Source organism: Marmota flaviventris, chromosome 12, assembly GCF_047511675.1.
Source record: "Marmota flaviventris isolate mMarFla1 chromosome 12, mMarFla1.hap1, whole genome shotgun sequence".
In the NCBI taxonomy this organism is placed as follows: Eukaryota; Metazoa; Chordata; class Mammalia; order Rodentia; family Sciuridae; genus Marmota; species Marmota flaviventris.
In genome coordinates this window covers 44026159-44041622 of record NC_092509.1, presented here as the reverse complement: position 1 = coordinate 44041622, position 15464 = coordinate 44026159, and the positions used below count along the sequence as shown (strand labels likewise).

The 15464-nt window shown below is 34.7% G+C and overlaps 1 protein-coding gene and 1 non-coding gene across 5 annotated transcripts in view; both read left to right on the top strand.

Moving 5' to 3' along the window:
• The window catches only part of Zeb1 (zinc finger E-box binding homeobox 1), a 164180-nt gene extending 156584 nt beyond the window's left edge, over positions 1-7596 (top strand). For all 4 annotated transcript variants that reach the window (XM_027928472.2, XM_027928471.3, XM_027928470.3 and 1 more), the window contains 2 exons: positions 2208-2388; positions 5053-7596. In XM_027928472.2, coding sequence (XP_027784273.1) covers positions 2208-2388; positions 5053-5651 — 780 coding nt within the window. In that variant the 3' untranslated portion in view covers positions 5652-7596. The remainder of the gene's footprint in view (positions 1-2207; positions 2389-5052) is intronic.
• A 1138-nt stretch (positions 7597-8734) lies between these two features.
• Positions 8735-8806, top strand: Trnat-agu (transfer RNA threonine (anticodon AGU)). Its single transcript has one exon. It is a non-coding gene; the product is annotated as a tRNA-Thr (tRNA).
• Positions 8807-15464: the final 6658 nt, after the last annotated feature.

The window sequence follows — 15464 nt, the reverse complement described above, 5'->3', positions numbered from 1 at the left end:
TGATAGTTTTGGATAGAGCTCTGTTGTGTCTTATTGTGCAGGATTTTTCTGTGTAACTAACCTTAAGTCTCCTCCACCTTTTTTTTCAATTATTGTTCGATTGAATCAAATACAATTTAATGCAGATACTTTCTATGAGTAGATGCCAACTGTAATAATTTCAACATCCTGCTCAAATGTATATTTGCTGCTTTTTTTCCCCTTAAATATTGACAGATTGAGTTTCCTGAAATTACAACTCCTAAAAAAAAATTTCTACATGACCAGTGAATTCATCTAAATTTTTAGGTATAGAACATTTTGTACCCTTTTGAATAGAATAAAGAGGTGCTTTTAACATCTCATGTAATCATATGTCAAGATCAAATACTAATGAAAGTAGAGTTACCACAGCAACCATTGGCAGCTCACAAATGATCCAGGCAAATGGCTGCACCTCTCCTGCCTCACAGAGCCATAAGCAATGTATAATACTTTTTAACTTTTATGAAATTTGTGGATTTAGAGACAATAGAATGGAAGACCCTAGAAAAAGCACAAAGATCTTAGCCAAATTAATTCTTCAACAGGCTCCCTGAAGTATGATCGTATCATCTAGAAAACCTTCTGCTCAAAATTATCTGCCTGAATATTTTTATGCTGCAGGAATTTAGATTCTTTTTGTCTAGCAAGTACTACTTTTTAAAAATATAAGCTCTATCCAGTTGTTCTGTCTTTTTTATTGGTTCTTTTTAGTTATACATAACAATAGGATTCATTTTGACATAATTATAAAAGCATGAAATATAATTTATTCTTATTCAGTCCCCAGGACTTCCTCTTTCCTTCCCCTCTTCTTTCTCTCCCCCTGTTCCTTTCATTCTACTAATATTGTGGATATATATGATAGTGAGATTCACTGTAGTGTATTCATGTATGTATACATGAAAGTTAGGTCAGATTCATTCCACTGTCTTTCCCAATCCTATCCCATATCCCTTCCCTTCATTATCCTTTGTCTACTCTGGTGATCTTTCTTCTGTTCTTTTTTTTAACCACCCCCCACCTTATTTTGAATTGGCTTCCACATATCAGAGAAAACTTTCAATTTTTGATTTTTTGGGGACTGGCTTATTTCACTTAGCATGATAGCCTCCATTTCTATCCTTTTACTGGCAAATGCCATAAAGTCATTCTTCTTTGTGACTTGAGTAATACTGCATTGTGTATATATACCACATTTTCTTTATCCATTCATCTGTTGAAGGGTACCATAGCTTGGCTATTATAAATTGTGTGCTATAAACATTGATAGGGTGGCTATGTCACTATAGTATGCTGATTCTAATCCTTTGGATATATACTGAGGAGTGGGATAGTTGAGTCATATGGTGGTTCCATAGCTAGTTTTCTGAGGAATCTCAATTCTGCTTTCCATAGTGGTTAGATCAGTTTGTAGTCCCACCAATAATGTATGCATGTACCTTTTCTTTACATCCTCACCAACACTTTTTGTTACTAGTATTTTTAATAATAGCCATTCTGACTAGAGTGAGATGAAATCTCAGTGTAGTTTTAATTTTCATTTCTCTAATTGCTAGAAATTTTGAACATTTTTTTAATACAGTTGTTGACTATTTGTATTTCTTCTTTTGAGAAGTATCTGTTTTCTTGCTTCAAAAAAGTAGAGCAAGCCTCTCTTTTCAAGGAGACCACAGAGGCTAGTTCAGAGATCTCTACAAGTTCTAGAGGGTAAAATTTAAAAGCCACTTTTTAAAAACCAAATCTTAATTTATGCTTAGTGAAACCCATAATTTTAAAACAGTAAAGGGAGCAGTTAGAAATTAATTATTAATTAGCAAACTCATAAGCTAAAATTATTTATCATAAAAGTAATGATTTACTTAGTTACTTTACATGGAACCAAGTAAATATTGCCACCCATTTTACATTTTCTTTTTGGGGTCCTTTCTTTTCAGTACCAGTTGAGCATATGGGTTTTGCTGTGGTTTGGCTGTTTATCTCTAGCATCGCTTTTGTCTATATCAACCCCCATCCCCCACAGTCTAGCCCCCACCCTTGTGACCCATCTACAGTAGTGAGCAGTATGTTTGCTGTGGTCAGTTTGTTGAAAGTTTAATTTAAAGTAGTTTTTTAACCAGGCTTTGTTTATCTCTTGTTTGTCTTTTAATTTGAAATTTAATCTTACTTTTCACCCTCCCCCTTAGGATGAAAGGCAAGACACTAGCTCAGAAGGAGTATCCAATGTGGAAGATCAGAATGACTCTGATTCTACACCACCCAAAAAGAAAATGCGGAAGACAGAAAATGGAATGTATGCCTGTGACTTATGTGATAAGATATTTCAGAAGAGTAGCTCATTGTTGAGACATAAATATGAACACACAGGTAGGTTAGTGAACACAAAACATGCTGTCCTTTTTAAAAGTGCCTATGATATGATATACACAATTATTTTGTCCACATCCACTTATGGCAAGTATATACTATATTAATATAAATACAGTAGCCATTAATAAAATTATGGGACCAGTGGGGGAAGTTACAGGGAAATGGAATCAGGGTTCATAGGAGAAAACGATGCTTCATGAGCGCACTCAGCATTGCTGTCTTAGAAAGTCATTGTTTCAGGTATATCTTTTATTTTAGGATAACTTCTGTGTAATAGATTGGGCATGATGATTCTAAGATCCCTTCCAACTCTGAAATTCTATAATTCTTCCACAAAATACACTTCTTGGACTAATTTTGGGATTGGCGAACTATGATTCACAGGCCAAGTTGTGGGCTTCCACCTGTTTTCTATGTCCCGCTAAGAAATTTTTTATATCTTTTTTAATGACTGAAACAAATGAAAAGAATAATATTTATGGCATGTGAAAATAATGTAAAAATCAAATTATAACATTCTTAAATATAATTGTATTGGAACATAGCCATACCCATTCATTTACATGTTGTCTATGACCACTCTCCTGCATCTATAATGGTGGAATTGAATAGCTGAAACAGACCATTTGGGCAGCAAAGCCTAAAGTATTTACTGTGTAACTTTTGCAGAAAACTTTTACCAACTCCTGGCCCAGCCAGTTCCTCTTATCCAGTGGAGTTCTGGTAACTGCTATTTAAAAACTGGTTCTCTGAAGGGTTAGGGAAGCCCTTGTGTGTAGTGCTTGCAGATTGCTGTGGCCTAAATATGCTCACCATGGCTTATTTCAAGTTTGAAATCTGTTTTAAATCATGTTGCAGAATTCCTAATAATTTGCCAATAGACTCCTTCTAGCCAGATGTATCACTCCACTCTTCCTTTTTAGAACAGATTGCTGTATAAAGAACTGGATTTATCATGAGCTCTATAATCCCCTTCCTTCTCTGCCCTCTACCTGCCTTTTTGACTATAGTATCCATATTTTTTTTGAAAGTCAACATCCATTTATTATAAAAATGTACATTAAGCATAGAAGGATACATCCTTATCACAGTTACATCCATACACATCTGTTTCACATAAACTCTTTTGATTGTGTATTTTAAATATTTCATGATTAAAAAATATTTAAATATTAAATGTGATTATAATTCATAGTCATATGAGGCAGTTTGCTTGATGTAACTCATTCTCTCAGGAATAAATGTAAATGTACTGAGAAAAATAACCCCAAATTACCCTATATTTGTAAATTTTAGGATTTACTTTTTATTAGTTCTTTTTAGTTATATTATGACAATAAAATCGATTATAATATAATTATACTAGCATGGAAATATCTTATTCTAATTAGGATCCTATCTTTGTGAGTGTGCATGATGGTGGAATTCACTTAGGTTTTTTCATATATGTATATTGGAAAATTATGTTAGATCCATTCTACTGTCTCTTCTATTTCTATCTCCCATCCCTTCCCTCATTCCCCTTTGTCCAATCTACTGAACTTCTCTTTTTCCCCTCCCTCACTTTATTGGGTTTAGATTCCATATTTATGCTAATTAGTGAAAGATATCAAGTACTGTTTTCCCTTCTTTAGACTGTAGATTCAAAAGTACATGCAGTGACATTCGGGCAGTTCTTAAAGGTAAAAACTAGTATTACATAAGGGATACCTCTCTCACACAACAAGCCCCTTGTTAAACATTCCTCTAGTTGTATTCAGTGAGACCCAAGGAAAATTAGAAGATCTTCTGCTTTGGACAAGAGTTAAATATTAGTATGTAACAAAATGAAAAATATATTTGAGAAATATGCTATACCAAAAAATAAAAACAAATCGTTTCTACATTTGTTAGTGTTATGGCTTGATAGCACTGAAGTTTGACTTTATCAGTCCTGATTATAATCCAGTTGTCAGTTTTTTTCATGTCTGGGCAATAGCATTTCTCAAGTTCATGCATTTTCAATAGGGGCAAAGTTGCCCTCAAGGGGCAAAAAAGGGTTAAATATTATAATAATTTGTGGTTTTCTCAAGGACCTCAGTGTATCAATCATGTTTGTATGTGTATGTATGGTATATGTATAAATATATGCCAAAACTCATATATATGAATTTTGGCATATATAAAAAGCATATATGAGGCATTAAAATTTAATTCGGACAAAGGTTGTGACAAGGAAAAAGAAGTTGAAAAGAGTCCTTAAGAAGGAAAGTAAAGAAAAACCAAGTTGAGAAATGCCTGTATCCCTCCTTGCCCTCACAGTGTTCATTGCCAAATATCGAATTAGAGCTTCACATTCCATGTTTTCACATCCCATGTTCACATATTTTTAATATATTGATGGTCATGATGTGATGTTTGCATGTTTAGAATTTAGTCTTATGTATTTCTTATTGACCTTCTCAGAGATGAGACTAAATTCTGATACTAAATGATGACACTAAATTTTCTCGTATGAATGATAAACCAGACTAACATTATACAGAAAAGACAGTTTGGGACCTGGAAGTTTTTAAAACGTGAAACTATAGCCCTCCCCTTCCCACAACCTAAAGTGCTCCCAACACTTACAAAAACTATTAATATCACCATTTGATTTCATAACTTTGTTCTTTCTTGCAGGTAAAAGACCTCATGAGTGTGGAATCTGTAAAAAGGCATTTAAACACAAACATCATTTGATTGAACACATGCGATTGCATTCTGGAGAAAAGCCCTATCAATGTGACAAGTGTGGAAAGCGCTTCTCACACTCGGGATCTTATTCTCAACACATGAATCACCGCTATTCATATTGCAAGAGAGAAGCAGAAGAACGAGATGGCGCAGAGCAGGAAGAGGCAGGGCCAGAGGTCCTGAGGAACGAGCACGCTGGTGCTCGGGCGTCTCCCTCGCAGGTCGACTCAGATGAGAGAGAGAGTTTGACAAGGGAAGAGGATGAAGACAGTGAAAAAGAGGAAGAGGAGGAGGAGGATAAAGAGATGGAAGAATTACAGGAGGAAAAGGAATGTGAAAAACCCCAGGGAGATGAGGAGGAGGAGGAGGAGGAAGAAGAGGCAGAAGAAGAAGAAGAGGCAGAAGAAGCAGAGAATGAGGGAGAGGAAGCAAAAACTGAAGGCCCAGTGAAGGATGATGGAGCTGTGAGTCAAGCAAGCAGCTTAGAACAGAAGGTCAGCGAGAACAGCGAGCAAGTATCTGAAGAGAAGACAAATGAAGCCTAATCGTTTTTCTAGAAGGAAAATAAATTCTAATTGGTAATGAAGTCTGTTCTATATTATCCATGCTTTTCATGGAAACACAGTAACCTGTATACTGTGATTCCTGTTCACTACTGTGTAAAGTAAAAACTAAAATCTTAAAAAAAAAAAAAAAAAATACAAAATACAAAAAAAAAAAAAAAAAACACTCAAAAAAAAAAATCCGGGTGTGCCTGAACCTCAGACCTAGTAATTTTTCATGCAGTTTTCAAAGTTAGGAGCAAGTTTGTAACATGAAGCAGATTAGAAAACTTTAATGACTCAGAAAGCAAGATTTAACAGGTTAAAGGAAACTGATTAATTAGATAAGCATCTGGCATTGTTTCATTTTTATCAGTATTATCACTCTTACGTTGGTTTATTCTTACGCTGTACAATTGGGAGAAATTTTATAATTTTTTATTGGTAAACATATGCTAAATCCGCTTCAGTATTTTATTATGTTTTTTAAAATGTGAGAACTTCTGCACTACAAAATTCCCTTCACAAAGAAGTATAATGCAGTTCCAAACCGTGCTAACTACCTTTTATAAGTTCAACGTAGAAGGTAGTAATTTCTAATATTTAGACGTCATAGTGGAGCATATTATCATTTAAAGTGTATTGTTAGCCTTAAGGAAGCAGCCGATAGAAGAACTGAAGTTTCTTACTCATGTGATTTAAAATGGAGTTCACAAGATTGTCGTTGAGTTCTGATTGCAGGGACTAACAGTGTTGATACTGGTAAGGACAACAGTCGTCAGAATCAGTGTTCGTGATTGTGTTTGAGTACGTGGTAACAAATATGAAGGATATGATATGAAGCTTTGTATCTCCTCTGGCCTTAAGCAAGACCTGTGTGCTGTAAGTGCCATTTCTCAGTATTTTCAAGGCTCTGACCCGCCTTCATTCAGTGTGTGGCCTACAATAACTAGCATTTGTTGATTTGTTTGTTGTATCAAAATTCCCAAATAAAACTTAAAACCACTGACTCTGTCAGAGAAACTGAAACACTGGGACATTTCATCCTTTAACTCCTCAGTATTCATTTTGTGTTAATTGACTTTCAGAATTTCTCTACAGAAATTAAAGGGAAATTTTCTAATCTGCTTTTACCCATGTACTTCCATTTCAGACATGGACATGCCATTGTTATTTGGCTCATAACTATTTCCAAATGTTAGTTATTATGGACCCAATTTATTAACAACATTAGCTGATTTTTACCTATCAGTATTATTTTATTTCTTTTAGTTTATAGATCTGTGCAACATTTTTGTACTGTATGTCTTCAAACCTGGCAGTATTAATACCCTTCTTACTGACATATGTACTTTTAGTTTTAGAAAACTTTTATATTTATGTGTCTTATTTTTATATTTCTTTATTTATTACACAGTGTAGTGTATAATACTGTAGTTTGTATTAATACAATAATATATTTTAGTATGAAAATTTGGAAAGTTGATAAGATTTAAAGTAGAGATGCAATTGGTTCTCTTGCATTGAGATTTGATTTAACAGTGTTATGTTAACATTTATACTTGCCTTGGACTGTAGAACAGAATTTAAATGGGAATGTATTAGTTTTACAACTACAATCAAGTCATTTTACCTTTACCCAGTTTTTAATATAAAACTCTTAAATTTTGAAGTTCACTGTGTGACTAATAGCATGATGCTCTGCAGTTTTATTAAGAGATTAGCCTAACCATAAATCTCTCATTTCCTTAGCAAGCCAAATTAGGATTACCTTATATAAACAGTGTTGGGAACAATGTTTAACATTTTGTGCCAATTTGTTCCTGTATTCATGTATGTAAGTTACCAACCTGACTCTTCATTTTTAAGTTCCTTGTTACACCATGGTCATTTTCTAGTTTTTTACCAGACTCCCCCATCTCACAATAAAAAGCATCAACAAGCCTGACCTGCTGTCATTCTTTTAATCATTGTCAAGGTTTTCTTTGGGAAATGAGGTTTTCTGTTGTTATCCTGTACTTGATTCATCCTGAGCTCACTTTGGTAACACTAAATGTTTTAGACACTCACCACTAAATCATGGATTTTCTTGTGACTGAATGTTTTGGGATAGGTCAGATTAGACAGCTGAAGTCCTCCTGTGCAGAGGTTGCTCCTCCTTACTGAAACCGTTGCCCCATCCCTACTCCAGATCCCATGGCTTCTTCTTCTTGGTTCACTCCAGGGCACTGGGTTTAGATGCCTCTGTTCTGTACTCCCGCAGCTCCTGTCCCTTTCTCAACTCTAGCTCCTGCACTGTTATTTATATTCCTTCCCCACTGGGAACAGGGACCATGTCTGCCATAGTCAATTCTAACAGGCCCACGCCCAGCAAAATGCCTAGCAGTAGTTGGTACGACAAATATTTGTTGAATGAAAATATAATTTGCATGTTTACAGGGCTCAGCTATGCTTTCAGTATTTGTTTTGCCTCTAATCCCAGAATATATATGTTAAATGATTCCAGTAATTTAATGACTTTCTTATTGAGATCTTATTAAACCCTGGGCATAACAGACAAAATAAATTGTTCCTTCTTTTTCTGTTGCCTTACTGTTATGATTTATTCAGTTTATCTCAAGGTGTCTTCCGGATGCTTAATTTCATGGTACGGAGCACAGGCCCTGAAGGCTTGTGGATACTACCACTCCCAGAAGGAGTAGTTAGGACCCACTTCCCATACTAGGGCCCCACATTCCTAGATTCTCATTACCATGTTGCCTGATTTCCTCTCTCACTAAGAACAGCTCTCCACAATAAGCAAATTCACTTGATAGAAATAGGAAATAAAATAAATAATCCTTACAAGGCATCTATCTAGTAATCACTATGATGTAAACCTCAAAGAGGGAGTACTTGATCCTTATGGATAGGTGGCTAATAAAGGAATTTAGAAATTATCAAGTGTTCTTAAAAAAGTAAAATAGATATGTATCTTTCCCAGTATTCTATCAAATCACATAATGACAGCAATATTAATACTAGTCATGTTATTTATTTGTGCCATGAACAGGTGTTTTGCTACGATTATCAAAAATTTTCAGGTTGGGGCTGTAGCTCAATGGAAGAGTGCTTGCCTAGTATGCATGAGGCCCTGGGTTCAATCCCCAGCACCCCTAATTTTTTTCAGAAAACCTTAGATACATGAATAAAAGCTGTGTGTTGGTGAACACGTACATAATAAGTTACAGAAAAAGGATTTAAACACAGATCTGTCTGACTCCAAAATCCATCCTCAAGTAGCCTGTATCACATTTCATGTCAGAACAGTTTATATTATCTGCATTTAATTTCAGGCATACTCTTAAAGAATATGAATAGAAAATACTCATAAAATCAATATACATTTCACATCATGGTAGAAAACATAGGGGTGATGGTTATGAGATTTTTCAAATTGGTGTGCAAGGATAAAAAAACAGCTTTAAAAAGAGTACTATTGAAGTGTAATGATTAAATTGATATAGAAATTAATTTTAGAATACATTTCACCTCTTAAAATAAATGAATGTTAATATATAAATTTTGTCTGTGACAAAAAAAAAAACATGGAAATTCCTCTGCTCTAGTAAACAAAAATATATTTTATTCAACAGCAGCCAGAATATACTTAGGGCTGTATAATATAATAGGGCTGTAACACAACACTCAAAATTTAAAAGATAACAAGTATTTCCTCTTGACTACAAAAAAAACTAGAGGAAACATCTGGAAAATTACATAAATTATTGAAAATCAACAGCATTAAGTACTCCATGGATGTTAATAAAAAGAGCTTCTAAAATATGAACTGAATGGTAATGTCATATATTAAAACTTGTAGTATGCAACCAAAGCAGTGCATATAAGAAAATTTATATAACTCATGTTAGAAAGAAACAAAGGACTTGATCATCTTAAGCTTATACGTTAAAAAACTAGAAAGAAGAACAAAATTAAAACTCAAAACCAGCAGCAGGAAGGCAATATTAAGGAGGAGAAAAATAAATGGTATAGAAAATGGAATAAAATCAGAATCGGAATCTTTGAAAAGATTACCAAAACTGATGAACCTCTAGCCAGATAGACCAAGAGGAAAGGAGGTGATGTCTTCATGGATCCTACAGAGTAAGAGGACAACAAGGAAGCAAAAACTTCATGCCAATAAATGTTGACAGTTTAGATGAAAATGACACTTCTTGAAAGACCCAAACTACCAGAAAGAAATAGATAATATGAATCAAAAAATAAATAGATTTCAACTTAGGAATCTCCCCATAAAGAAAATACCCAGCCCAAAATGCCTCCACTACTAAACATTTAAGATGTACGTTGCACCGATTCTACACAAACTCACCAAGAAGATAGAGGAAAAAACGTTGTCTACCTTCGTGAATGAAGCTGATAACGAAACGTGACAGTTCAAGAGACAAAACTAACAAAAATATCCCTCATGACCATGGATGAAAACATCTTTGTTTTAACAAAGTATTAAGATATTAACTTGATAGGTTTATCAAAAGGAGAATCATCATGATCAAGTGATCCAGGATTACAAGACTGACTGAGCATTCAAATATCAATTAGTGTAGCTAGATGTGGTGTGCACCCCTGTAATCCCAATAATTTGGGAGGCTGAGGCAGGCGAATTGGAAATTAGAGATCAGCCTCAGCAATTTAGCCAGACTCTGTCTCAAAAAGGGCTAGGGATTTTGCTCAGTGGTAGAATGCCCCTGAGTTCAATCCCAAGTACTGGGAAAAAAAAGTCTAATTTACAGAGTAAAATGGTGAAAAAAAAGTATCTCAATAGCTCAATAAATGTAAAATAAGTATCCAGAAAAACATCAGTATCAAGTCACAAAAATTATCAGTTGTCTGGGAATGTCAACCTGTTCAACAGCCTTTACAGAAATTCAACCACTAGCATCATACAGAGTGAAAGGTTAAGCACTTCCTAAAATTAGGAACAAAGCAAGAATGTCTGCTCTCACTTTTACTAAACACTGTTTAAGATCTCACCCAATGCAATATGACAAAAATAAATGAAAGGTATACAGATTACAGGGTGAAGGGTGGAAACTGTATTTGCAGACGAAATGGTTGTCTACAAAATTGTGCTCTATATGTGTAGTAAGAATTGTAATGCATTCCGCTGTCGTATATAAATTTTAAAAATTAATTAGAAAAAAGAAAATAAGGAATCCCTGGGTGGGGAGGTAGAGCAATTAGAAAAGATGACCGTAGAGTTGCAGGATACAAGGACATGCAAAAAGCAATTGTACTCTTACTAAATAGTACTAACAAAAGTGGAAGTTTACACTTAAAACAGTACCATTAAAAGTGTGAAACTCTTAGGGATAATTTAACTACAGTCAAAACCTGTGCACTAGAAACTACAAAATATTGTTGAAAGAAATTAAAATGCAAAGAAAATGAAGAAATATTCCGTGGATCAGAAAACTAAATATCATTAAGATATATTCTACCCCAAATTTATCTACTGACTCAATACAATTCCAGTCAAAATCTGAAGCCAAATATTTGTAGAAACCGATAGGCTGATTCTGCATTTATGTGGGAATCAAAAGACTTCAAGTAGACAAAACAATTTTGAAAAAAACAAACATGGAGGATTTACACTACCTGGTTTATAGTGTTATTTTTATAGAGCTTCAGTAGTTAAACAGCGTTGAATTGAGCTTGAGAACAGATGTTGATCAAAAAACAAAAAGAGTTAAGACCCACACACACAGCCTCAGTTGCGTTTGCCAGAGGTTCCATGATGAGATGATGAAGTGATTGTCCCAAAGTGGTACTGATAGTAGAAATTCAGGTAAACGAATGTGATCTTCATACCACATACAAATTTGATTCAAAATGGGTTATATGTTTAAATATAAGAGCTAAGTTTATACAACTTCAAAAAGAAAATGAGTTATTTGTGATTTTAGGTTAGGCAACGATTTCCAGATAAAAAGCATGAATTGCAGAATGAAAGAATTGATGCATTGGACTTTATCAAAATTTAACCTTTTTCTCTTCAAAAGATCTTGCTAAGAAAATAAAATCTCAGAATTGGAAAAAATATTTACAAAACATGCATATGTATATACCAAAGAGAGGTTAAAATATAGGTACACACACACACACACACAAAAAAAAAAAAACTATATATAAATGTTCAGAGAAACCTAATAGCCAAAAGAGTGGAAAAAGCCTAATGTCCAATCAAATGATGAATAAACAAAATGTGGTAAATATACAATATAGAATAATATTCAGCATTAAAAATAATGAAATGCTGATATAAGGTATGACATAATGAACCCTGAAACAATTATGCTAAGTGAAAGAAATTAGTCACCAGACTATATATTTTGATTCCATTTATATAAAATGTCCAAAATATGCAAATTTCTATAGAAATGAAAGAGATTCTGGTTGCCTACGACAGGCAGCAAGGGAGAGAATGAAGAATAACTGCTAATGGGTATGTTTCTTTTAAGGGTATGAAAATGTTATAGATTATGGTGATAGTTGAACAACTCTGAATATACTAATTCATGTAATTATGCATTTTAAATGGGTAATATGTGTGAACTATATCTCAATAAAGCTGTTAAAATATGTGTATATACATGTTGAATATATACAGAATATTATAAGGACTTTTACAACCCAAGGCCATTTTTAGAATCAAAAGAATTTTAAAGACACTTCACCAAGTAAGGTATATGGATAGAAATAAACAAATGAAAAGATCAACATCCTTATGGAAAGAGAAAGGAAAACCACAATGTGCTGTCACTACATGTTGAATAGAGTAGCTGAAATTTAAAACTCTTAGTAATTGCAAATTTTGGCCAGGAGATAAAGCCACTGGGACTTTTCTGCACATTGTTGGTAGGAAATTTCAAAGAGCACAACCACTTCAGGAAAAATAGTTTGTCAGTCTGTTATAAAGTCAAACACATACTTAACACACAATCCAGAAATCCTACTCCTTGATATTTACCCAAATAAATGAAAACATGTCCATTGAATAATTGTATTAAGATATTCATAGCACTTTTACTCAGAATAGCCAGTCTGGAACTAACCAAAATGTCTATCTACCTAGTGAAGGAATAAACACATCACATCATATCTATACAATAGGATATGGTTTAGCAATAAATGAATGATGTAAATGAATATAAAAGCAGATAGGCTAAGTGTAACATGATGTTATGGTCACTATGCTGATATAAAAATTTTCTAAAGCTAACTGGTTGGTTTTAAAGTATAAGTTTTATTATATGTAAATTGTAACTCAATAAATCTGATCTTTAAACAGGAGAAAGTATTAAGACTATCAGAAAGTGAATTCAGTCAGTGAGGCTATAAAAATGCAGAAGCTCCTCTGCTTACGCAAAACTACAAATGTTCTTAGGCCAAAAAAAATCTCATTTTATTAGTTTGAAAGGAAATAGATGAATTATCCTAAAGTTTATCCTTAATAAAACATTTCAACTTAGAACTGTTGTATCAATAGGACGGTAATCCCATACAATGAATTATCTCACTTAGTGAGTGTGCATTTCACAGTTTACCTTTGAAATTATCATTGCTGAAAGCTAAGCATTTTAAGGTAAACTAAAATAGAAGTATTCAATGTAGTATTTAAATTATAGAAATGGTTATACTTTATCAGAATAATAGAGGTATATAATTTATAATTTGGGAGACAGATTATCCTTTTCATGTCAACTTCACATAACCTTAATGAATTAAAAACAGACTAAAAGCATCAACTTTACCTTCTAAACATGAAATGGGCACTGGCTTTATGTTCTATTTGGGGTTTATTGGCATTGTTTTGAACAAACACTGAACAATAATTCAATATTTCTGTTATTGGATTGGGTTTGTTTTTCTTTCAGCCTTAGAATAGTAGAAGAGGGAAGTGGTATGGTCAAAATAGGCATGTTTGGGGCTGGGGTTGTGGCTCAGTGGTAGAGCACTCACCTAGCATGTGCAAGGACCTGGGTTCAATCCTCAGCACCACATAAAAATAAGTAAATAAATTAAATAAAGGTATTGTGTCCAACTACAGCTAAAAAAAATAAATATTAAAAAAACAGGCACGTTTAAGGCTAACTGCAAATCAGAATTTTTCCAATCATCTGGATCTCCAGAAAATGCTGTGTTCTATTGCTGAAACATAGACCATTTTTGGCTGTTTTTCATCTCTGTTCTGGAGAATGACCAGAGAGCTCAGTCACCTCTGGAGCTAGTCCAGACTTGGCCTCCTTGAGGGAAAGGACTGTCAAACTTTTGAAAAAAAAATGGAAACTCAATGTGTGGAGCTGTTCTGATGTAAGAGAAGGCAAGGCTGCGGAAGTCCATCCAGCAGGTCCTGCAGAGCCACCACAGCCCAGGGTCAGGTTCCAGATGCCAACTTCTAGAGCAAACACTTGGGAGTGCATGAGTTCATGGTTCTTGGAGCCTTTTTACACCTGCCCCAGACTGACCCCAACCTGAGCCCATCTCCCAAGGTCTGAACACCCAGATTACTGACATGGCTCTGATGCTATCGTATGGATCCAAAATGTCATGGCTTTGTCCCCAAGGCAGCAGGGTTTAGAAGTGGGTCCTCTGGAAGATGATTAGATATGAGGACTTTGACTTCATCCATGGATTAATCCATTGATGAATTTATAATTTAATGGACTATTGGATAGTGGTGGAAACTTAGGAGGTGGGCCCTCATTGGAGGGAGTGGACCCTTGAAGGCTACATTGTGTCTCCAGACCCTTCCTTTCATGCTCTGTCTCTGTTTTTGCTTTGTCTCCATTGTGCAGTGAGCAGCTTTACTCCATCACATGCCTTCCCTATTCAGCCCTGCCTGAGGCCCAAAGAAAGGCACCAAGCGACAATAGACTGAAACCTCTAAAAACATGAGCCAAAATAAACCTTTCCTTCTTTAAGTTGTTTTTTTTTTTTTCAGGTATTTTGTCACAGTGACAGAAAACTGACTTACACACCTAGAAATGCAGTATTCTCTTGATACTCAGCTGTTTGTGTGCTCGCAAGACAACAAGGTTTTAGAAAACACTGCCATGTTTAGAATATCCCACCTCAATTACTTTGTATTTTCAGGATGATAGTATATGACTCATGTTTAATATTATAACTTGAAAAACTTATTGTTTTCTAGTTCCTCAAAATGAGAAAAAACTACAAAATATTCAGTCTTTGATATAAAAATCATCAGAAATTCTATGTATCATGAACAAAAATTTCATCTGATGAGCATGAATCTCAGTGAAAATAAATGATAGATATATGCTGATATTAATTGGTATAGCATTTGGTCAGTAATTGTATTTTTCATTGACTTAAATGAGGGGGGAAATTCTGGCTCACATCTACTTCTCAGAGATATACTAAAAGACACAGTGCGTGCTCTATGAATCTATGCCATACACTTGGGAAAGAAGTAGATCTAGAACTATGAGCCCTGGTGTGTGTGCATGTGTGGCTACTGCTAGGTTTGGATATAGTTTGAGCTCCCCCGGGGCTTTGTGTGTGGAAATTTACTCTCTGTTGTGAGATACTACAAGTTGGAAAGTGAATCTGGCTATCGTGGTTTGAGGTGGGGCCATTGGGAGATGATTATGATTAGATAAGTTCATTTTGGTGGCGTCTCTATGGTTGAATCCTGGTGGCTTTGAAAGAAGAGAGAGAGACCAGACAGACACACACACATACACAGATGCTCCCTGTCTCCCCCTCTTCCACCTCAATCTCTGCCAG